Raw genomic sequence first — 23,235 nt, 5'->3', positions numbered from 1 at the left:
GAGCGTGGGGAGTGTAAGCATGATCGCTTCAGCTACTTCGTGGTCATGCCGGCTGACACTGTGTGTATGCTTTCGGCTTTTGTAGTTGATTCATGATGTAAACCCAGATTCAGCTTATGGCAAGCTCTAATTCTTGTTTTTTTGTTTGTTTGTTTGTTTGTTTTCTTAATGTAAACGTTATCTGTTCCTGCTGTGTCATCCACATATTGAATTGTCATCTGTGGTGAATTCTTTTATAAAGTAAAGCATCATTTTTAAAAGCAAAAAGTCCCATAGTATGTTTCTACCTCTTTATAGCATCCAGTATATTCTATAATTATTTATGCACACTTATCTCTTAAAACTGCCCGATGCAGATCAAAAATCAGGCACGGTGCAGATGAAAAATCATAGAACATCAGGTAAGCATTGGCAGTGACTTTGGGGATAACTTGTTTTGCCCCGTTCTTTAGCTTTTTAGGAGTCGTCGTGTTCTTCAAGGGGGGGATATATGTAACCGTCTTGACTTTTCCCTTTGGCCTTGCAGAGTACACTCTGAATCATGATCTCATTTACTAATATTTCTTTTCAGTTTGCTGTTATCATGTTTGGTGCTGACACTAATTATATGACTAAGGACCTTTTTTCCAGCAGTTAAAAAAAACCCATGACTGTTTCTAACAGATCTAAAAATGTTCAAGCACCTGGATGATTGGGACAAGCACGAAAAGACTCTCATTTATAGAACACAGAAAATTGTTTGTTTCGATCCACCTGTGCCATTAGCCAAGTTTTTTCCTGGCCTTGTCTTGAGAGGGAGTTCCTTCAGCCAGCATGCCGTCCTAGGAGCTTGCACTTCTCCATTTTCTGTCTTGCCTTCAGGCGTCCATCGGTGGGTTTCTGTGTGGGTCCAGCTGTGGGCAACTTAAATCACGGGAAGCACAGGCTTCCTGAGTTGCCTCAGGCTGTCTCCCTCTGGTTTCTCCCATCTCTCCGGCTTCTGCTTTATTACTTCCTGGTTCTGACTTCACCTCCCTAACAACCCCTATTCCAGCGCTTTCCAAGCCTGCACCATGTGCCTGTCCCGTGACCATCCACCCACCCCGCGTTCATCTCTAACGCAGGGCTGTGCCGAGTGGGTCCTGTCTCCTTGTTAGAATGTTCTGAAGAAGTAGTACTTGGGCAGGCTTCTTCAGGTTTGTGGCTGTGATTCTTGGAAAGAGACAACTCCTGTCCTTTCCTTCCCCGTATTTCCTTCTCACTTAGGAATTGGGAATAGCACGCACTTCTTTATGCTTCACTTTGATATGAAGTGTTTCTTACCCCTCAGGCTGCAGGGCTTTCGAGAGCAGGGTCTGGGTCTGTGCCCTGTCGGTCTTTTTTTTTTTTTTTTTTTACAATCTCTTTAGGTTACTTTTACTTATTTATTTATTTTGTAGCTAAGCTTGTTGTCTTTTTTTCTTTAAACATCTTTATTGGAGTATAATTGCTTTACAATGGTGTGTTAGTTTCTGCTGTATAACAAAACCCTGTCAGCCTTTATGTTCACCACACCTGGCACATGGAAGGCAGCTACTAACTGGAAGATGAGTAACTGAACGACTTCTTCTTAGGCTGTAAATCTAAAGAAGACCACGTCTTCTCCGCAGTGTTGATTGCTGATAGATGACTCTGTGGGCTGGTTGGCTTCATGAAAACAAGATGAGTGGCTCTGCCTGCCCTGTCAGCTGTATTCTCCGTGCCCACGTGGTGGCCTGTGGCAGGGGGAGGATATTTATTGAATCACATGAAAGACTGAAGAAGCAAAGATGATGCCCGAAGTGGTAAAGGGGCCTGTACGGCACCGTGGACCAATGTCTGTATCACACGTGTATATTTCCTTTACTGTCATCCCGTAAAAGGGTTGGGGTTGTGTGCACTTCCTGACTCCATCACTGACACAGGAGGATATTCTATGCATCTTGGTATTTGCTCCTTAGGTAACGAATCTGACCTTGAACTGGAGAAGAAGTATAAGGAAGATGATCGAGAAAAGGCCCCGAAGAGACTGCGGACTCAGAGAGTGGAGAAAGTCCAGAAGGTCTGCTCGGGAAGAGAGGCCGCGCAGATCTCCGGAGCCAAGAAGCCCATCATAAGTGTGGTTTTAACGGCTCACGAAGTGATTCCAGGTGAGCAAAACAAGCGGGAGGGGACAGAGTGGGACTCTGTGGGCGGGGCTGTGCCGCAGGCAGCCCGGCAGCTGGGGCTGTGATCCTGAGCGGCGTCATCAGCGTCCGGCTTTCCACTGAGTTACCCAGTAACTTGGGCTGAAGGCTGACCTGTCACTGCCCAGGGCTGTGGTGGACGGGTGTGTCCAGAGGAAAGCGAGTGAGGGCCGCTCCTGCTGCTGCCTCCACCACCTCTGCAGCCACGACCTGTCCTTGTCGTTTGAGTGGCCACTCAGAGGAGCAGTGGCCAAGGAGAGTGTTGTTTTCTTTGCCCCCTCACCAGCCCCTCTCCTGGATGTCCTCCCCGCCCTTACTGCCCCATCCTAAGTGCAAGACCACTCGCACCAGATGGAGGTCGGCTGCTTCTCCAAAACCCTCCACCTAACTTTTTTTTTTCTTTTTTTGCATTTTTTAGTGGGTTCATCATATATTTTATGATACTAGAAATTCCTATCTCCTCTTCCTCTCACATAAAATAGCCAGTGGGTTTCTTATACTACCCTTTTTAAAAAAAGGTCTCTTCCAGGAAAGGATACTTTAGACAAAAAGCAGTTTATGATAGTAGGTTCCAAAGTATAATAATTGGTTTTTTCCTATCCATTTGAGGTGATAGCTGTTAAATAAAATTTTTAAAAATCAAGTTTAGGATTTTGAGGACAGCTAGAGCCTTTTTAACCATCTTTTTTCAGTGCTAATAGTATTGATAACTCATTATTTAAAATGAAAACACTGAATAAATGCCTCTTGAGACTTCAGTGCAGGGTAAGGTAATCAGTAGAGAAAAAGCCATATAAGATTATGTGACTAGAAGTTGTTTCTGGAAAGTCACTTTGTCTGCCCCACCCTACTTCAGAGAAGTGTTATTCCGGGAAATGGAAATGCCAGGAGAGAGGTTCCTGTGTTTAGCTGTCTCTAGAGAAAGTTTCTGTAATGATTTCTTAAGAATTGATGGTAGTATTTTGAGATTTCTGTAAGGGGGGGTGAAAAGTGGTTAATTTCCTTTGCTATTCCGGAAACGAGGGGTAGATCGGAGCCTTTTCTTTAGTGCACTTGATATGTAACGTGCGTGTGCATGCACCCTCGTGCACACACGCTGCTATACACGGTCTTTGATCGTTTCACATCCTGGACTTGCACGAATAAAGGTGACCTTTGAGGTTTCCACTCCAGACCTTTCATTTCACAGGGTGGACACAGAGCTCCAGAGGCGGGAGGGTGATGTCATATTTGGGACCAGATCCCAGGCAGCTTAGATTCCTGTTCACACTTGATTCCACCGCTCCCTTCTGTCTTGATGCTGTTTTACATTTACGTAAAGTTTAACACATGTGGATCTATATGAAATCTTGCAGGGAAGCATGTATGTATATATGGATTTATTTTTTTGTTTTTTAATAAAGAGATCAAGTGAAAATGTATCTCAGAAGAAGATTTTGATTATTGGAAAACTTGCCCTTTCCCCCCAAACATACACACGTACACACACACACACACACGCGTACACATATACAAACACACAAGTTAAATGTGTGAACTGAAGGAAAACTAGTCCCTTGCATGGGTGCCACACAGTAAAGAAATACGCTTCAGGCTCTGTCCCCTACTCTGGGGGCAGGGGTGTGGTCAGGGCCCTCACAGCGCCTCTTTAATACGTGGTGCGTTGTGCCTTCATCTCAGGTGCTACCAAGATTGTTCCGGTGGAGGCTGGGCCCCCGGAAACAGGAGCTGCAGACCCCGAGGCCGCGGCGGCTGACCTGGCGCCCCGGAGAGGGTACCAGGAGTACGCCATCCAGCAGACACCCTATGAGCAGCCCATGAAGTCGAGCAGGTAAAGCGTCTGTTCTGTGTGACTCCAGCCACCGCTGCAGAGGGCGAGAGACGGGTGTGTTAGCTTACCAGGACGCTGTGTGCAAACCCATCTGTGAAGTGTTTTGGTTTCTTGACTGAACCTGAGAACCAGCCCCTCCATTACGGCCCTAGAGTGCTGGCTGGGCCCTAGAGTGCTGGCTGAGTCCAGGCAGCCTCTGTGGGATGCGCGGCAGATGAGCAAGCATGCTTGGGAAACGCAGTGCCTCGGCTTAAGGAAGGTGGAGCGTTTGGCTTAAGGCAGATGTATGCTTCACCTGAATAAAAAGAGGTGTGAACAAGGCCTTACTTAGTAAATTAGCTGATTTTCATAGCTCCACAATTTATAATGAAAAAGAAAATCTCTCTTTCCCCCCTACTTTCAAAAGTAGCACAAGCATCCTGCAGAAGGTTCCAACATCCGTGTGATGTGCAGTTACAGTAACCCATAGCGCCTCTTCTGGTCGTGGTCACTACTATAGACAGCGTGGTTCACAGGCCACCGTAATTTTTTCATGATATACTAAAACATAGCACTTTAATTTTGTTATTTTTTTTTCCTAGCACAAAATACCAAAGGCACTGTTATCAACCTATTTTTTTAAACTTACCACACCTTGACTTTTTCCTTTTCAGTACATATTTTTTTAAAGTGCGTTTGCTGTCATGTGGATGCAGTACAGTTTATATATAGCCAGTTTTTGCTTGACGGACAAGGTTTTGGTTCCTCCCTCTTTCCATACTTCTTCAAGACTTCCTGTGGGATAAATTGCTAGAACTGAAATTGCCGTCTTAAAGGATATGAGTGCTTAAAACTTGAATCGACATTGAAAACTGTCCTCCAAATACATTGGGTGAGTTGATGTCCCATAGGGGACTAGCCTGCGTGTCCCCCCCACCCTCCCCATGGTCACCAGCTCAGCTGTGATGCGTACCTGCTGACGTAGATCAGCAAACTCTCATCACCTGAGCTCTGTACATATTTTCCCAGCTGAGGGGAAAGACAAAATGCCAGTGGCAGTGGGCTCCCTCTGTTTCTGGAAGAGGGGAAATGAGGTGTTCTTGATGAGAGTGTAAGCTCTAGCAGCAGACAGACCTGGGTTGGCTCTAGGCCCTTCTACTGGACTTCAGTTCAACAAAGTAAACACCTTCTATGTGCCAGGCACTGGGGATGTGAGAGAGATTAGGGCAGACATGGCCACTGCCTGGATGAGGCTCTGCTGTGAATGGACACAAATGCTTTTGCCTCTGAGCCTCTCTTACACCGGCCACAAGATTGTCCAGTAGAATCTGACTTAGTTTAGTGGTGGGAATAAAGGATAACATACATGGAGAGCGCTCTTGTTGAATTATAACATCATATCATCTGGGTGCGTCATTAATCTGTAGCCTCACTCCTCTCTTCTTGCAAATGTGAGCAACTGAATTAATCAATAAAGCTGTAAAAATCTGCACTCCTTTGGCAAAACTGAAATGGAATTAATTTTGAAGATCATTCTTGTCTCAACCCAGGTTGATCTGTAGACCTTAGTTAATTATCTTCATAATATTTCAAGGTCTGTTGGGGAGGGTTTCAATTCAATGCTAATCTAGTTACAGGTAGATATACTCAATATTTAATCAGTAGATTGAGGCTGTATTCCTGTTGTCAAGCATTCTATTAATATTTTATAGTCTAAATTGTAAAACAGTTACAAAAGAGGCTTTTCGTATGGCGAAAGTCCGGAAATCTATAAGGAAAAAAAATTATTTGTAATCTCACTACCCTAAGATAAGCACTGTTAATATTTTTAATGTTATTTCCTTCCAGCCTTTTTTCAGCCCATATATTTTCTAAAATCGAGTTTATATTTTATTTGCAATTTTGTATCCTGCTTTTAATACTTAATCCCATTATTCTTACTTTCCTTTGTTACTCAAATTATTCACAAACTCTGTTTTGTAGTGACGTGCTGTAGCATCGCGATCCACGACTCAGCTCTCCACGTTGCAGCCAATGAGCTCTTTGTAAAATTTGATTGTACCCTTTAAGGCTTCACATTGCTGTTAGGAGAACTTGGCCTACAGGGTCTTCCACGGCTGCCACCTCTCCAGCCTGGTCCCCCTCCTGTGCTCCCTCTGGTTCTCTGGGCTCCAGCCATCCGGGTCCTTTTTATTTCCTTGACCTCTCCCGCAGGTGCCTCTTCCTCCTCCTGGATGTCTCCCCTCCCCGTGACTTGGTTAACTCCTGTTCATATTTCAGCTGTCTGCTCAAATGTCCAGTCTTCAGGGCGGCCTTCCCTGTCCCCCAGACAGATCAGTCTGCCTTGACCTGGGCTCCTAGAGCATCCTGCCTTTTTCCATCACAGGGAGCTGGTGGTCCTTATCTGCTCATTTATATGGTTACCAGGCTGGCCCACCACTTACTATAGAAGGTGCACCACAAGGGAGCATGAGTTGTGTTTGTTTCTGTCCCCATTGTGTCCCCAGTGCCTGGAATACTTTATTGAAAGAATGAATGAGTGAATGAGTGAGTTTAAAAAAAAATAAATGTCCAAACTAGTTCCCTACGTTGGAACCTTCAAGCAGCTTCCACTCTTAAACGATTGTGAAAACTCATGCAATGGGCACCTTTGCTTGAATTTCGTATTCTTTCCTTCGCTAGATTCCCAGCAGTGGAATAACCGGATCGAGGGGTCTGATCTTTTAAAGCTCTGGCTGAATGCTTTCTAAAATGCAGTGGGAGAGAGTGCCTCTCTCAATGAATAGGGGACATTCGGAGTGAAATAATGTGACAGGAATCCCCCGACGTCGCAGCTCTGTGCATCAGCCCACAGGTACAGGCTTGCGCTTGAGAGCCTGGTGCAGGCGGCTTGGCCACTTCTTCCGACTCATCACCCTTGGTGGGAGGCAGCACTGAGGGCTTGACCAGGTATTCGGGTAATAATACGAAAAAATCAGAGTCAGAGATGCTCCTAAGACCATTGAGACCTTGCACTAGAGAAGGAAATACCGTGACTTGTTTAATTAATGCTGTGAATCCAGAGTTTCTTCCTCCAGTAAAGTGATCACCTTCTGGGTATCTTTGTCATTTAAGAAAGGTCCAAATTAGTTTCCTTAAATTAGCCTTGGGTTTAGCGTGCAGGCATGGTACTGACTTTCAGATTTGAATGTTTTAATTACAACATGAGACTTCTACCCTCTGGTGTTTATGGACCGCAGTCTGTTTAAATATTTTTCATTTAAAACATAAGGTAACCTGTGTTGGTCAAACACAGTTGTATGGATAGTTCCGTAAATATAGACTTTACAGTTACAGTGGGTACAGCTTAATGGTGTCTGATTAACGGCACTAAATGATCGTCAGTGTTTCTGAGGACCTACCTGGATAACCTGGGCAGAGTCCCGAGGGAGCAGTTATGGAGAGAGGAAGCCTCACCTGCCTCCTGGGCTCACCTGCCAACTCCTGTCCTGGGTGCAAGTTGCAGCACTTTGGTGACTGTCATTTGTTGATTTCAGAAACAAGGCACACCTGTTCCAATAGCCATGGGAGCCCCACACAGGAGGTCTTCTCCGCGTGTATGGTCCCACCGGCGAGGGGGGTTGGTGTTCACAGTGTTTCCAGGCAGTAGGAGGATGTGGAAGAATGTGCAGGTTCTAGCCTGCTTGGGTTCAAATCCTGGCTTCACCATTTACTAACTGTATGACCTTGGGTTATACTCAGTTTTCTCACCTGTAAAGTGGGCATAATGATAGGGTTGAGATTAAATACTTAGCAAAGAGTTTTGAGTATTGTAAGTGCTCAGTAATTGTTAGCTGTGATTACTATTACCATCTCATTCAGCATACACGTCGCCGTATTGAGAGAGAAAGGACCCGTGAGGCAGACCAGGCTTTCATCCTCTATCGCATACACAAAATCTAACACAGTGCCCGAAACACACAGGCGAGTGGTGGTAAAATGGCAATCATTTATTAATTAATGACGTCTGAGTTTAACAAATGGCAGTTGAACAACCTTATTTTCCCTGTCTGAGTTCTGAACCAGACATGGTGGAGGAGGAGGAAGACAGGGGCTCACACATCAGGCCCATGACTGGTGGAGCCATGGGAGAAGGGAGCCTGGGGCAGGTCACGCTGAGCTCCCGCTGGCTGTCCTGCACGTCTGCCTCCCCCCACCTCGGTCCTTGACTGCTGCCGCCAGACTCTCCTGGCTGAGCGCCTACCGTGTCACGTGCTGTCCACAGGCAGACGCCTTCTCACCAGAAAGGCAGGAGTGAGCGCAGCTGTGGAGGCTTGGTCCTGTTCCAAAGTCCCCGCTCAGATACGCCACTTCCCTTTTCCTGGGGAGAAGTGAGGACGTGGAGAAAGGCCAGGGGTCTTTCACGAAAGAGTGGCCCTCACATGGCAACTTGCAGCAGAGAGAAAGAGTGTTACCCTGACAGTTGATGGAATGAATAGGCGAGTCTGGGTGATCAAAACTATTGAACAAACCCAAGCAGGTTGTATGTAGTTTCATGGAGCAGACTGAGTTCATTCCATTAAGACTGGTCCTGTTAGAATACCTCGGAATTCATCCAGGTCAGCTTTGGAGCACCGCTGGCTACTGTGTGCCTAGCAAATGACACATCCCTCTGCCTTCTCTTGCCTCCCTCTTGCTTATTCTGCATCCCTCAACTCAGGCATCTCCTCTTCCCAGCTACCTTCATCCACGTTAGAGGGCTCCTTCTCTTTTACATGCACGTGCACCTGCCACCACTTGCACACTGTCCTGCAGCCGTGTGCAGACCTGTGTCCTCTCTCCCAGCGCCAGGGGAGCAGGGACCCGCGCTTCCTTCTCCGCTTGCGCCTGGTCCGCTCCGGGTCTTCCCGTCCTGTTTGTTGATGAATGAATGCATGCATCCTTCCTCAGCCCCTTTTAGCTCACGTTTAAGCCTTTGGTGTTTGGCAGCTGGAAGGAAGTCGGGGTCATCAGGAAGGTGCAGGATCTCCACCGGTAATGGCGCTGTCTTCTGTTCCTAGGCTCGGGCCCACCCAGCTCAAGATCTTCACCTGTGAGTACTGCAACAAGGTCTTCAAGTTCAAGCACTCGCTGCAGGCCCACCTGCGGATCCACACCAACGAGAAGCCGTACAAGTGCTCCCAGTGCAGCTACGCCAGCGCCATCAAGGCCAACCTCAACGTGCACCTGCGCAAGCACACGGGCGAGAAGTTCGCCTGCGACTGCTGTTCCTTCACCTGCCTGAGCAAGGGCCACCTCAAGGTGCACGTGGAGCGGGTACACAAGAAGATCAAGCAGCACTGCCGCTTCTGCAAGAAGAAGTACTCCGACGTGAAGAACCTCATCAAGCACATCCGCGACGCACACGACCCGCAGGACCACAAGGTCCAGGAGGCCCTGGACGAGCTCTGCCTGATGACGAGGGAGGGCAAGCGGCAGCTGCTCTACGACTGCCACATCTGCGAGCGCAAGTTCAAGAACGAGCTGGACCGCGACCGCCACATGCTGGTCCACGGCGACAAGTGGCCCTTCGCCTGCGAGCTCTGCGGCCATGGGGCCACCAAGTACCAGGCGCTGGAGCTGCACGTCAGGAAGCACCCGTTCGTGTACGTCTGCGCCCTCTGCCTCAAGAAGTTCGTCAGCTCCATCCGCCTGCGCGCCCACATCAAGGAGGCGCACGGGGCCGCCCAGGAGACCCTGGTCTTCACCAGCTCCATCAACCAGAGCTTCTGCCTCCTGGGGCCCGGCGGGGACATCCAGCAGGAGGCCCTGGGCGGGCAGCTGCAGCTGGCGGAAGAGGAGTTTGTGTTCCAGGGGGTGAACGCACCCAAGGAGGCGGCCGGCGCTGGGGACGCTCGTCCCGAGGAGGGGTCCGAGGTGCCCGCTGCGCCCGTGTGCTCGGCCGCCGCCCAGGCCGACAGCGCCGCCCCGGCACCCTGCGAGCCGGCGGCCTCCACGGTGTCCTTGGACCTTCGTCCGCACGCGGCGGTTTCCGATGAGCTCCTGTTGAAGAGCGATCCCTCCTCTGCCGAGGCTCTGGCTGCTCCGGAGAAGACCTTGCACACCCAGCAGGGAGGCCCCACGTCAGCTCAGGGCCAGGACGTCGCACCACTGCTGTCCAAGGCCAAAGGCGCCGCAGCAAAGCCGGAAGCCCAGGGCGCCGAGAGCGCCCCGGCTGAAGGGCAGCAAGTGGCTGCCCTCCCATCCGACGGCCCAGATGCCGGCAGGGGTCTCAGGGCAAACCCAGCCGAGGCCTCAGACCCTCCTCCGGGAGCTGGTGGGAGGGACGCGGCCCTGTGCCGGCCTGACTCTCGCACGCCCGCCCCCGAGCACCGCGCGGGCATCACTGCGTTCATGAAGATCCTGGACAGTTTACAGAAGAGGCGCATGAATACCGGCCTGTGCGAGAGGATCCGGAAGGTGTACGGCGACCTGGAGTGCGAATACTGTGGTAAGGGGGGCGCCGGGGCGCGCGGCTGGGGGCTCTCTTCCCAGCAGCCCCTCCCGTCCCCGCCTGGCTGTGGGTCACCTGGTGTTTGAGTTGAGCTCGTGTCTCTTTGCACAGAACGCCTTCTAAGTGAGCTAGCCGTCATTCGTAGATAGTGATGTGCACCGTGGTGCGTGCAGTTTAGCACGTGGAGCCTGTGAAGGCAGCCAGGATGGCGGGACAGCTAACCGTGCTGGCTCCGTCAGGCATGCAGGCGGACGCTTAGCCCACGACCTCTGCCAGAACTGTAGCCAAGAAGCACCTTTCTTCTGGCACGTGAGAAGTTTAAAGTCGAGGTTTAAGCTGTGGCCATGTCCTAGATGAGCAGAGAGAGATCACAGAAGTGGCTGCAGCTCTTGGTAGGGAGACCCCGAATGCAACCCTCCCTGCTCGCCGTGAAAGCGTGGCCTCTGGGTCTCGTGGCGAGCTGGCAGGACAGGAGGTAGACGGCCCAGGTGTCAGCAGAGTTTAGAGCCTCGTTGATTTCACGCGTGTGCATAAAGGTAGTTGGCACCGTAATTGGTCCTCGATAAACGTTCGTTTCCTCCTCTCCCAGCTGTGACATCATGCAGACGTAGTAGCACCCTTAATGTTTGCCACCTGCCACCTTTGAAAAGTCATGTCCAGCCAGAGATGTGGTGCAAAGTGTGAAGGGTGACCCGGACAAGCACGAGAGGGAGAGAAATATAGTAGTTAAAAAATAATACTAATTAAAAGAAATCAACTTCAGGATAAAAGAAACTTCCTTGTTCTCATGTGAAAATATTTTTTTAGGCAAACTTTTTTGGTACCAAGTGCATTTTGACATGCATGTCCGCACCCACACCCGGGAACATCTGTATTATTGCTCCCAGTGTCATTATTCTTCCATCACCAAAAACTGCCTTAAACGCCATGTAATTCAGAAACACAGTAACATCTTGCTGAAGTGTCCCACTGACGGCTGTGACTACTCGACTCCAGATAAATATAAGCTGCAGGCACATCTTAAAGTTCACACAGAGCTGGTAAGTAGCACGCCCGAGCGGCAGCCCCGTCTCCCCTGGGTGCTCCCTGCTTCCTCACAGTGATGCATACGGAGGTGCCCCTGCTCCCTGTGAGCCCAGCGTGTGGGCGTCTACCCCGGAAAACGGAGAGGTCCTTCTCACGAAACAGGCCCTTCACTTTACAAAGGCCTCCATCCCAGGGTTCCTGTCACAGGGACAGTCTCACATATGTTGGAAAAAAGATTACATTGAATAAATTTGCTTTTCTATGCAGATTTTTAAGCATCGGAGAAAGTCTACAGAAGAAAGATCTACAGAATAGGAATAAAGCAAGGGTTTCTTAAATGACGTTTTAAAGAACCCTTAATAACAGGGATGATAATAAGAATAGCCGCCACTAAAAGCTGTTGAGAGAGTGAGTTAGATGATGCCTGTCAAGTGCTAAGTACGGTGTTCGGGTCATAGTGAGAGCACAGTAAACGCTGATGATCACTGTTGTCATATTACTCTGCTATTTCTTGGAAAGTCTATGGAAGAATGTCTGTAAAGCACTTTAAAAAAAAGTGATATGTTAATTCAGGGTGCTGTTAATATTCATGGTGGCAAAATGTGTTTAATTCTCTGTTGGGTGTTGAACATGTAACACAATGAGTGAATGTTTATTTTAGCAAATGCTACTCTCACTTGAGAGGCTGACACCCGAGAGTGGTTTGAGACTCTCCAGGTTATAAAGGAGGCGCACCTGGCCCCAGGTGTGGTTCTGCTTTAACTGCATTCCTTTCTAGGCCACAGACTGCGCACAATGAGGCTTCAGAAACTTGATGTGCCACCTCCGTTTTCTGGCCTAAAAATCACTAACACTCCAGCAGTTTGTCACCAAGGGTGAAGTCAGGGTGTTTTGGGTTTCATGGGTAGGTAAGAGCATGCGCTTTGGGGTTGGATACCTGGATTCAGGTATTGTCTCCAGTATCTGCACAGGCTGTGTGATGCTGGACAAGTCACTTGTCCTTTCTGAGACTTGGTAGCCTTCTGTATAAAATATATATTAAAAAGTATATCAGCTTTGTACACACAAACACACACATGTATATATACACACATATGCATAGACACATCCACACATGCAGTCTACACATGTGTACACACGTGTACCGCACACACCCCTGAACACATAACGCACATGTACGCACGTGTATGTCTTTGTGTATGTGTGTGGGTCTCCTGGGTTATTGGGAGGTTAAAATGGAGTGCTCTAGGTAAAGAACCTGGCTCAGAGCTTGTACAGGTGACAGCGTGGCAGCTGCTGTATGTCACTTGGTACCTCTTAGTGCCTGTTCTCCCCTCTCTCTCTCTCTCTCTCTGTCTGTGCGTGTGGGGCATGAAAGGTGCGCTATTCCTGTTTACTCACAGGCAGCACACGCATTTACCTGGGGCGTCGAATGGCTACGCGCTCTCCCGGAGGCAGGCGGACTGCATTGTCAATGTGGGAAGAGAGCATTCTTTATGAAAACAGGTTCCAGTATTTTGAGTTTAGACCACATTCGTCTTTAGAGCCTGTCAGTTATGTCTGTGATGAAGCCACAGGCACCAAGGGGATGGTGACACGGTGGAAAGGCCTCCCATTGTCTGTCATCGCTTATTTCCCCTCCCTGAGTCCTAGGCAACGACCCGTCTACTTTCTGTCTCCATGGATTTGCCCATTGTGGACACTTCATGTAAAAGGAGACATAAGATATATATATACGCAATAATGGTGTGCATACCGCACCCCACTTTCTCAGGGTGCTGGTGAGGGTCCAAGGAGGGAGCACAAGCGACCTTTGTGATGTGAAGGTGCCTAAGGACGCTGGTCAAGCGTGGGGAGGCGTCTCTCCGGCGGGGAGCCCAGTGCCGTTCTGACCTGGGTCCAGTCCCCACGTGCGTGTGGGCCTTGGTTTCCTTGCCTGTGACCCAGAGAGATGGGGCCAGGGGCGCTGAAAGTCTGGTTGGGCTCTCACATTCCATCCGACACTTACCTCTTTGCAACACAAGATTCCCATGTGGTGGAAAAACTAAGGAAATTTAAAGTAGAATCCATCCCCCGCTATCCCTCCGAAAATGAGCCTATAGTCATGTCCATTCCGGTTGCACTAGGACTTCGGGATAATTTGGCTGAGTGCCCGTTTCTGTGACTCTCAATAACCGTTTCTTAGCTAAAGATACACCTAATGACTGGAAGGTGTGTGTACGTTTAATGTAGCTTCTTCCCACCATCTCCTCCCTCCCATTAGTAGCCAGATGGCGTGACTTGGAGTCAAGGATGTGTTGGCATCAAGGAAACGTGGGGACCTGGTCAAAGGAGTTAGTCAATGACTTTCTGGAGCAAACCCATTTTATTTACAGCACTGTGCAAACTTTGTGAAAGGGAGACTTGAGAAAACATGGTTTCTGTACAATAAAAGGGAGCCTTTGGGTTCTAGCATGTTAGAGTTAAGACCCCATATCCACCTCTGTGATCTTGGGCAAATTGCTTAGTTTCCCTAAGCCTCAGTTTTCTCATCTGTAAAATGGAGATATGGTACTCTCTCCGACCTCTCAGGATTGTGAGGATTAAACTAGAAAATAAGTATAGAACACCCAGGTCAGTGTTTTTTTCAGCCCCCAGGTCATGATCCATTATAGGGTTGTGAAATTAGTGGATTACAACCAGTTTACCTTAAAAATGAAATGGAATAGAATGAAATAGAAATGATCAGCACTATTTACCCATGGCAAGGTAATAGGTATTGTTTTCTGAGACCTTTCGTCCTGTGTTTCAGTGTGTTTATATGCCACTGTGTGTGCAAGTATGTTCTGGGTGGTGATGTCAAATGGGTGACCTCCTGTGTAGGTCCCATTAAATAACGTTGTAAGTCATTGACCCCGATGATGTAAGTTATGACATCCTGAATCAGAATTACTTGGGGGTGCACGTTATGAATGAGATTCCTGGCTCAGAGCTCCACCATAATTTGGGGCGGGGGGGCGGACCTGGGAACCTGTTATTTAAATAAGTTCGCCCTGATACAGACATATGATGTAGCAGGAAGTCGAGCTTATGGTGGATGTTCAGGATACGTCAGTCTGTCCGCTTTGTCTCTGCCTTGTGTTACTTCTCAGAAGATCTTCAGGCACCCGACGCTCAGGGCACTGTAGCAGTTACAAGTCCGCACTTGGGAAGAGCGGGCACATTTTGGTCTTGCGTTCAGACTCCACCATCTGCAAGTGGTGTGGCGTCACTGCCTAACCTCTCTGACCCCTCGTCTGTGAAGTGGGGTGGCAGTCCCCGCTTCCGGGGCTGCCGTGGGAAGTTAGTGAGATAACGATCGTGGGGGACCCAGCACAGGTCCAGGCATGACGGGGAGGCCAGTCTACACCAGCTCCTCCGTTTTAGTAGCGTAGCAGGAGGCGGGAGGAGGAATAGTAACAGTGGTGGCGGTGCTTCCATCCAGGGTGTGGTGGCCTTTCAACAAACGTTTAAAATTAATGCCTGTCTTCGAGAAGTGTGTAGACTGTATTTGGCTATAAAGGTAAGTAAATGTATTTATGAAATCTTACGTGTCCTTGCTGGAAGTAAACTAAAATAATATATTGCCGACACAGAGAAGTAGATGGAGCGACCTCCAGTATCTTTCTGGAAATAAATGGGTCTGTCTGTAGTTTTTTTTTTTTTAAGTAGAGGAAAATGTTATTGAACGAAAGCGATTGGACAAAAGGTTTTTCCTTTCTAAGAGCTGCAAGAGTACGGTCTTTGCTTACGTGGTCGCAGACTGTCTGTTTCTGTGCTGCCCTGTTTGAGCATCTATCCGCAGTGCTGGGGACCTCGGGCAAGCGGAGTTTCCTGGGTCTAAAACAGCTGCCTGTTAGCAAGCCCGAGGGCCGGAAGTGAGGGGCACAGCCTGGCAAAGCAGAGCCGCGCTCAGTGCAGGAAGAGCCTGGAGTCGAAATCCCATATGGAGCGCGTTTCTGGCTCTTTTCTAACTTGTTAAATTAGCCACAATGTGTGTGTCCGTTTTCCTGTCTTTGTCACACTTTGTCTGTGTCCCACGATGATTAGTGACCTCTGTGTGCTGGCAGTGCTCACCAGCTTATGAACCCCTTGAGGGCAGGGCCAGAGTCTCCCACCTTTGTCCCCAGTGCTATGTCCAGCACAGCACAGGGGCCCCGGAAGGTTTGAGGAATAAATGAGTGAGTCCATAGAGGTCAGCAGATGCTGGAACCGTGGCCTTTTTATTCCTGAGAAATTGTTCAGAGTGGAATCTCCCACCTTATTTTTTTAACCTGATGTCAGATACTTTATAGGTGTACTTATGTGATCGTTAATACACTTGGTGGCAGGGTGGAGGCAGATTTGATATTTTCCACCCACCGCTGGTTTCAGACTTGAGAATCGCCCTGTGGCTTTGGGGACTGAGGAACCTGCCACAGAGGCGTAGACCAAGGCGGGGTTCGCCCAGAGCTGCGAACCGGGCTCGGAGCTTCAGCCCCGGAGCTCCTCCCGCCCCGCCTCCGCCCCACACCCCATGGCCACTGCCTCCTGCTGCCACCTGCCTTCTTTCAAAGAGTCCTGTGTGGCTTTGAAGGCCATTTCCATCAGAGCAAACAAACTGCGAGGGCTGGGCTCTTTTACCGCCATTACGGCGCGGGGCTCTCTCTCCTCCTCTGCCGAGAACTCTTTTCACCACTGTGCTTTTTAAGTTTGCTGTGTCAGTTTGGGTTTTCATCTCCGGTCGGGAACTGAGGTTTCTGAGAAAGAAATAAATGAGTCCTTAGCGTGCACCCTTCTCCAACACCCTTTCCCACTGCCTGCATCCTTCCCACAGTCTTCAAAGGCATCAAGAAATGAGGGACCCTGATAAGCTCTAAGATAAATTGCTTTCAGACTATCAGAGATTAAAAGAAAAAAAATCAAATAGCAAGGGCTCAGGAGAGATCAGTGTAAACTCCTTCAAAGCCCTTCTGAATGCCTCCATCAGCTCTGATGAGGAGGACACTGGGGCAGCCAGGGGTGGAGACAGGCCTCCTCCAGGATGTGTGCTGCCCGGGACGTCTTTCAAAAGGCCGTGAGAGCACCAGTTCCTGTGTGCAGGTGCCGGGAGTGATGGGGTGACCTGGAAGGTCAAGGGCATAGGAGCTCACTGATGGGAGTACATTGACAAGCCTGGGCCCTGTGATGTAGCCTGGGTGGCAGTCAGTGGCATCGGCCACTGCAAAACTGGGCAGAAAGTACAGAGATTTCCCCGTGTACCCGCTGTCGCCACACGTGCACGGCCTCCTGCACCCTTGACATCCCATACCTTAGCGCTACCTTTGTTACAGCTGATGAACCTACGTTGACACGTGAGTAACACCCAGAGCCCATAGTTTACACTGGGGTCCACTCCTGGTGCTGCACATTTTTGGGATTTGGACAAATGTGTAATGCTGCATATCCCTCATTATAGTATATCCTACAGCGTAGTTTCACTGCCCTGAAAATCCTCCTTGCTCCGCCCGTTCGCCCCTCTCTCCCCACTACTCCCTGGCTGCCACGGGTCCCTTTACTGTCACCATCATTTTGCTGTTTTCAGAATGTCTTATAGTTGGAATCATATAATATGTAGCCTTTTCAGATTGGCTTTTTTTCTCTTAGTAATATGCATTTAAGTTTCTTTCACATCTTTTCATGGCTTGATAGCTCATTTCTTCTTAGCACTGAATAACAGTCCATTGTTTGGTTGTACCACAATTTGTCCATTCATATACTGCAGGACATCTTGGTTGCTTCTAAGTTTTGGCGGTTATGAATAAAGCTGCTTCATCCCTGTGTAGGTTTTTGTGTGGACATAAGTTTTCAGTTCATTAGGATAGATACCAAGGAGTGCAATTGTTGGATCATATAGTAAGAGTATTTCAGTTTTGAGAGAAAGTGCCAAACTGTCTTCCAAAATGGCTATACCATTTTGCATCCCCACCAGCAAAGAATGAGAGTTTCCATTGCTTCACATCTGACCGGCACTTGGTGTTGTCAGTGTTCTAGATTTGGATCATTCTGTAGGTATGTAATGCTACCTTGTTGTTTTGAGTTGCATTTCTCTGATGACATATGATGTGGAACATCTTTTCATATGCTTACTTGTCATTTGTATATCCTCTTTGGTAGGGTGTCTGTTCAGGTCTTTGGCCTATTTCATCAGATGTAACTTCTGAAAATATCTTCTCTCAGTCTGTGGCTTGTTTTTTCATTCTCTTGACCGTGTCTTTCAGGGAGCAGAAATTTTTAATTTTAATGGAGTCCAGTTTATCAATTCTTTTCTTTTTCAAGGATAATGCCTTTGGTGTTATATCTAAAAAATCATTACCATACTCCAGGTCATCCAGGTTTTCTCCTATGTGTTCTAGGAGTTTTATAGTTTTGTATTTTGCATTTAGATCTGTGATCCATTATGAGTTAATATTTGTAGAAGGGTGTAAGGTTTTGGTCTAGGTTCATTTTTTTTTTTCTTTTGCATGTGCCTGTCCAGTTTCAGCATCATTTGTTGAGATAACTATCTTTTTTTTTTTTTTAAATACATTTATTTATTTATTCATTTATTTTTGGCTGCGTTGGGTCTTCGTTGCTGCGCGCGGGCTTTCTCTAGTTGCGGCGAGCGGGGGCTACTCTTCATTGCGGTGCGCTGGCTTCTCATTGCAGTGGCTTCTCTTGTTGCAGAGCACGGGCTCTAGGCGTGCGGGCTCAGTAGTTGTGGTACACGGGCTTAGTTGCTCTGTGGCATGTGGGATCTTCCCGGACCAGGACTCAAACCCGTGTCCCCTGCATTGGCAGGTGGATTCTTAACCACTGTGCCACCAGGGAAGCCTGAGATAACTATCTTTGATCCATTGTGTAGCATTTGCTCGTGTGTCAAAGATCAGTTGACTGTATTTAAGAGAGCCTATTTCTGGACTCTGTTCTGTTCCATTTGATCTATTTGTCTGTTATTTCACCAATATCACATACTCTTCATCACTGTAGCTTTATAGTAAGTCTAGAAGTTGAGTAATGTCAGTCCTCCAACTTTGTTCTTCTCCTCCAGTATTCTGTGTTGGCTTCTGGGTCTTTTGCCTCTCCATATAAACTTTATAATCAGTTTGTCAGTACCCACAAAATAACTTGCTGAGATTTTGATTGAGATTGCATTGAATCCGTAGATCAAATTGGGGAGAACTGACATCTGACAACAATGAGTCTTCCTATCCTTGAACGTGGAATAGCTCTCCGTTTATTTAGTTCTTTGATTCCTTTTATCAGTTTTGAAGTTTTCCTCATATAGATCTTGTACATATTTTGTTCGATTTATACCTAAGCATTGAATTTTTTGTGTGCTAATGTAAATAGTATTGTGCTTTTAATTTCAAATTCCACTTGTTCATTTCTAGTATATAGGAAAGCAATTGACTTTTGTATATTAAACTTGTATCCTGTAACTTGCCATAATCGCTTGTTAGTTCCAGGAGTGTTTTTGTCTGTTCTTTGAGAATTTCTACATAGGTGATTATGTCATCTGCAAACAAAGACAATTTTAATTTCTTCTTTCTCAATCTCTATATCTTTTATTTCCTTTTCTTGTCTTATTGAATTAGCTAAGACTTCAGCTATGATGTTAAAACGGAGTGCTGGGAGGGGACATCCTTGCTTTGTTTCTAATCTTAGTGGGAAAGTCTCTGGTTTCTCACCATTAAGTATAATGTTAGCTATAGGTTGTTTGTAGATATTTTTTATCAAGTTGAGGAAGTTCCCCTCTATTCCTGCTTTACTAAGATTGCTTATCATGAATAGGTATTGGATTTTGCCAAATTATTTTTCTGCCTCTATTGATATTATCATGTGATTTTTATTTCTTAGCTTGTTGATGTGATGGATTACATTAATTGATTTTAGAATGTTGAATCAACCTTGTACCTGGGATAAATCCCACTTGGTTGTGGTGTATAGTTCTTTTTAAACATTTTGGGTTTTATGTGCTAATAGTTTGTTGAGAATATTTGCATCTATGTTCTTGAGAGATACTGGCTTGTAATTTTCTTCTCTTGGGGTGGGTTTGGGTACTTTCTTTCTCCCATGGAGACATGGCGTTCTCCCTCTTGCAGGTCTCTGTCTACATTTCCTCCTTTTTAAAAATTTTTTATTTTTTAACATCTTTATTGGAGTATGATTGCTTTACAGTGGTGTGTTAGTTTCTGCTTTATAACAGAGTGAATCAGCTATACATATACATATATCCCCATATCTCCTCCCTCTTGCATCTCCCTCCCATCCTCCCTATCCCACCCCTCTAGATGGTCACAAAGCACCGAGCTGATCTCCCTGTACTATGTGGCTGCTTCCCACTAGCTATCTATTTTACATTTGGTAGTGTATATATGTCCACGCCACTCAAGGGCACTAGTCATATTGGATTAGGGCCTGCAAACTCATCTTAACTAATTACATCTGTAATGACCATATTTCCAAATAAGGTCATATTCTGAGGTACTGGGGGTTAGGACTTCAGCACATGAATCTGTGGGGGCAGAATTTAAACCATAACACCCACCCTCTGAAGAACTGTCATGTGAAATGGCATTAAAGTGAGCTCTGAGAGGAAAGGCAGATGAGCAATGGCGTGATCCTTCACAGAAGCTTCTTCCTAATTGAAAACGTAGCACTGCAGGCAGGTGGGTTGATGAGCCAGCAGCAGCACAGAGTGAACTCCTTACCTGCAGCCTGGGTGGGATGTGGCCTTGGAGTGGTCGGAGCCTGGGGTGGGCATCCGTACCCTCGGGTTCCGACGCTGCCTCTTTCTCGCAGACCTGGGGCTCTTTGCCCTTGGTCTTGGTTTCTTAATCTGTAACAGCGTAATAATGCCTGTCCTTCAAGAGTGGTCACGAGTCTCAATAAAATAGCTTATATGAACCCTTCACACACACCATGCCTTGAGCACTGGAGGGCAGAATACGTGTCAGGCTGTGGAGCAGCCCTGGTCTGCATGGTAGACCTCGAGGCCAAGCCCCGCCCTCCCCTGGCCTGGCCACCTCCACAGGACCGTTGTCTCTAAGGCCCGTCCCTCCCTCCTGAAATGGAGGTGAGGCCATTGCCCCATTGCCCTCGAGTTCCCCGGGCTGTGCGGGGCCAGCTGCGGACTGCATGCCGGGCGCTGGGAAAGGCGCGCTGTGCATCTAGCTGTGACGGTGATGGTGGTGGTGGTGGTATTTTCCCACAGAGCCTGAGTTTAAACGAGACAGTCCATTGATTATGCTCTCTTTCTATTAAGGACAAAAGGAGTTATTCTTGTCCTGTGTGTGAAAAGTCTTTTTCAGAAGATCGATTGATAAAGTCACATATCAAGACCAACCATCCCGGTAAGGTTATGCATCTTAGAGTGGGAGATTGATTTTAAAATGCTTATGTTTATTTTAAGACACAGCATTATATATCAACTGTATTAAATGGAAATATAAGAGGGAATAAAGATATGAGTAACTTCAAGGGCAAGAATTATCTTTTTTTTAAAGCTCAGGAGTTTATATAATTATGTGCTTCATTTTATCCTTTTATCTGGTCTTCAGATACGTCTGCCCCAGTCTCATGATCTCCCCCCACCCCTTTTCTAAAAAATTTTTATTAGAGTATAGTTGATTTACAATGTTCTGTTAGTTTCAGGTGTACAGCAAAGTGAGTCATTTATACATATACATATATCCATTCTTTTTTTTTTTTTAGATTCTTTTCCCATATAGGCCATTACAGAGTATTGAGTAGAGTTCCCTGTGCTCCCCTCCCCTTTTTTTTTCCCCTCCCCTTTTAATAGTAACTGTGACTGCCTTTAGACGGGTCACTTACCCAGTGCAGACCCGACACAGATTCTACTTCCTTGGCCCTCTTTGTAGGTTCCTGAACCAAGTGATGGTTTACGAGGGGTGTAGGCTCCCTCCCAGGCCGAGGAACCCAGTGAGTTGGAGTGACCGTCACCTTCGCTGTCCTCAACCCCCAAACTCCCTGGGCATCACATGCCTTGTCACTTTTGTTCTCACCGCCTGGGACCCTGTTCCTTGGTTCTGCCCGGTCAATTCCTGTGTTTTCTCGACGTCCTCCCTCAGAGCCACCTTGGGGAGCCTTTGGTGGCCCCCCCCAGTGCGGCCCATCACGGTGCACTCACCCCTGTACTCTAGGCACTGGTATTCTCCCGCTGCCCAAGAGCCTTGAGGCAGGGCCACCATCCTTAGCGGCTTGTCCCCAGACCCCCGGTGCCACATCGCTCGGGGCCCGTGAGTGCAGATGTGTGCTGTGTGTGCATAAATGGGGAACAGAGCAGCTAGGTCCGTGTCCCTTTTCTCTTTCTCTTACCTTGTGTCTGCTCCTCCTATTGGGGAACTGACCCACTGATTAAAGATGCTATTGGAGAAAAATGAAGAAATAATGGAAGTGCGCTAACCCTCATGTTTCTTCTGGGATCGGGGAGCCTTGTGGCCTTCCTCCACGTGGGGACACATGGGTTATGTGATTCTCTGACCGCCCAGTTCTGTCCTCCCCATGTTAATCCGCATCCTGTGTAACCTGTGTCCAGTGTAGGCCAGGGATACCCATTTAACCCCTTCAACTTTTGCTTATTATTTTAAGTTTTTTATTATGTAAAATTTCAAATGTGTACAAAATATGCAGAATAATAGAAAGAAAACCCAGGTACCCATAACTCGGCTTCCACAGTTGTCTATGTTTGGTCAAGCTGCTGGCAGGAGCTGACCCCCACTTTTTTCCCTCAAATATTCTACAGTATATCCCAACATGATGTGATTTCCCCATAAAAAAGCTTCAGCCTGCATCTCCAGCTAACAAGGACTTTTTAAAAAACAGAACTAACACATCACCATTAAAACAGTATTAAAAGTAGTTTCTTATTATCAGTTAGTATTAGTCCATTTAGAGTTTCCTCAGTTGACACAGACTTTCCTTTTTACAGTTGTTTTATTTGAATCGAGTTGTTATGTCACCTAAGTTTCTTGTGTTCTGCAGAAACGTAGGTGACATAAGCCCCAGCCCTGCTTTTTTCCCCATGACGTGGATTTGTTGGGGAAACTGGGTCTCTTTTCCTGAGTGGTTTCACATTCTGCCTTTGTCCTGCTGTGGCCTCGTGATACTGTTTCTCCATCCCTCACATTTTGTGTTAACAGAAATTTAGATCTGAGCCTTGCTTAGATTCTGGTTTGACTTTTTAGGCCGAAGTCCTATCACGTGACGCCACGAGGCACATCTTAACTCGCCGCGTCAGAGCTGCTGGGCTTGACCGGAGGTTCAGGTTCTGTCAGGAGGCTCATTGACATCTAACTTGAACCAAGGTTCTCTGGCTGCTTCTGGTTATCACCGTGCTTTTCTTCTAGAGGTTTCCATGAGCACCATTTCCGAGGTTCTCGGGAGGAGGGTGCAGCTGAAAGGGCTCATCGGAAAGAGAGCCATGAAATGCCCGTATTGTGATTTCTATTTCATGAAGAATGGCTCAGACCTTCAGCGTCATATTTGGGCTCATGAAGGTGAGTATTCCTCCGTCAAAATGGAGCCCCTTTGTGATTTTGTGTTTCCTTTGGGAATTCTTCAGGAGGAAGCTACATCTCCACATCCCCTGTGGTTAGAATTTCTTTAGTGTGCTGAGAAATGTGTCCGTCAGCCAGATTTAAAGCATTACTCAGTTGCAGTTGCGGTGAGCAGCGGTGTGCATTCCTTGCAGCTCTGGTTGGAGC

General features: G+C 47.4%; 1 protein-coding gene across 1 annotated transcript in view; it reads left to right on the top strand.

The window, feature by feature from the left end:
• Positions 1-23,235, top strand: part of ZFAT (zinc finger and AT-hook domain containing) — a 175,265-nt gene that overhangs the window by 59,952 nt on the left and 92,078 nt on the right. Inside the window, exons 4-9 of the mRNA XM_068525862.1 lie at positions 1,959-2,147; positions 3,864-4,014; positions 9,033-10,462; positions 11,273-11,505; positions 20,775-20,862; positions 22,879-23,028. Coding sequence (XP_068381963.1) covers positions 1,959-2,147; positions 3,864-4,014; positions 9,033-10,462; positions 11,273-11,505; positions 20,775-20,862; positions 22,879-23,028 — 2,241 coding nt within the window. The remainder of the gene's footprint in view (positions 1-1,958; positions 2,148-3,863; positions 4,015-9,032; positions 10,463-11,272; positions 11,506-20,774; positions 20,863-22,878; positions 23,029-23,235) is intronic.

Source organism: Eschrichtius robustus, chromosome 17 (genome assembly GCF_028021215.1).
Source record: "Eschrichtius robustus isolate mEscRob2 chromosome 17, mEscRob2.pri, whole genome shotgun sequence".
Taxonomy (NCBI): domain Eukaryota; kingdom Metazoa; phylum Chordata; class Mammalia; order Artiodactyla; family Eschrichtiidae; genus Eschrichtius; species Eschrichtius robustus.
Note: the sequence above shows the minus strand (reverse complement) of the source record. Positions and strands in the feature narration are given on the sequence as shown.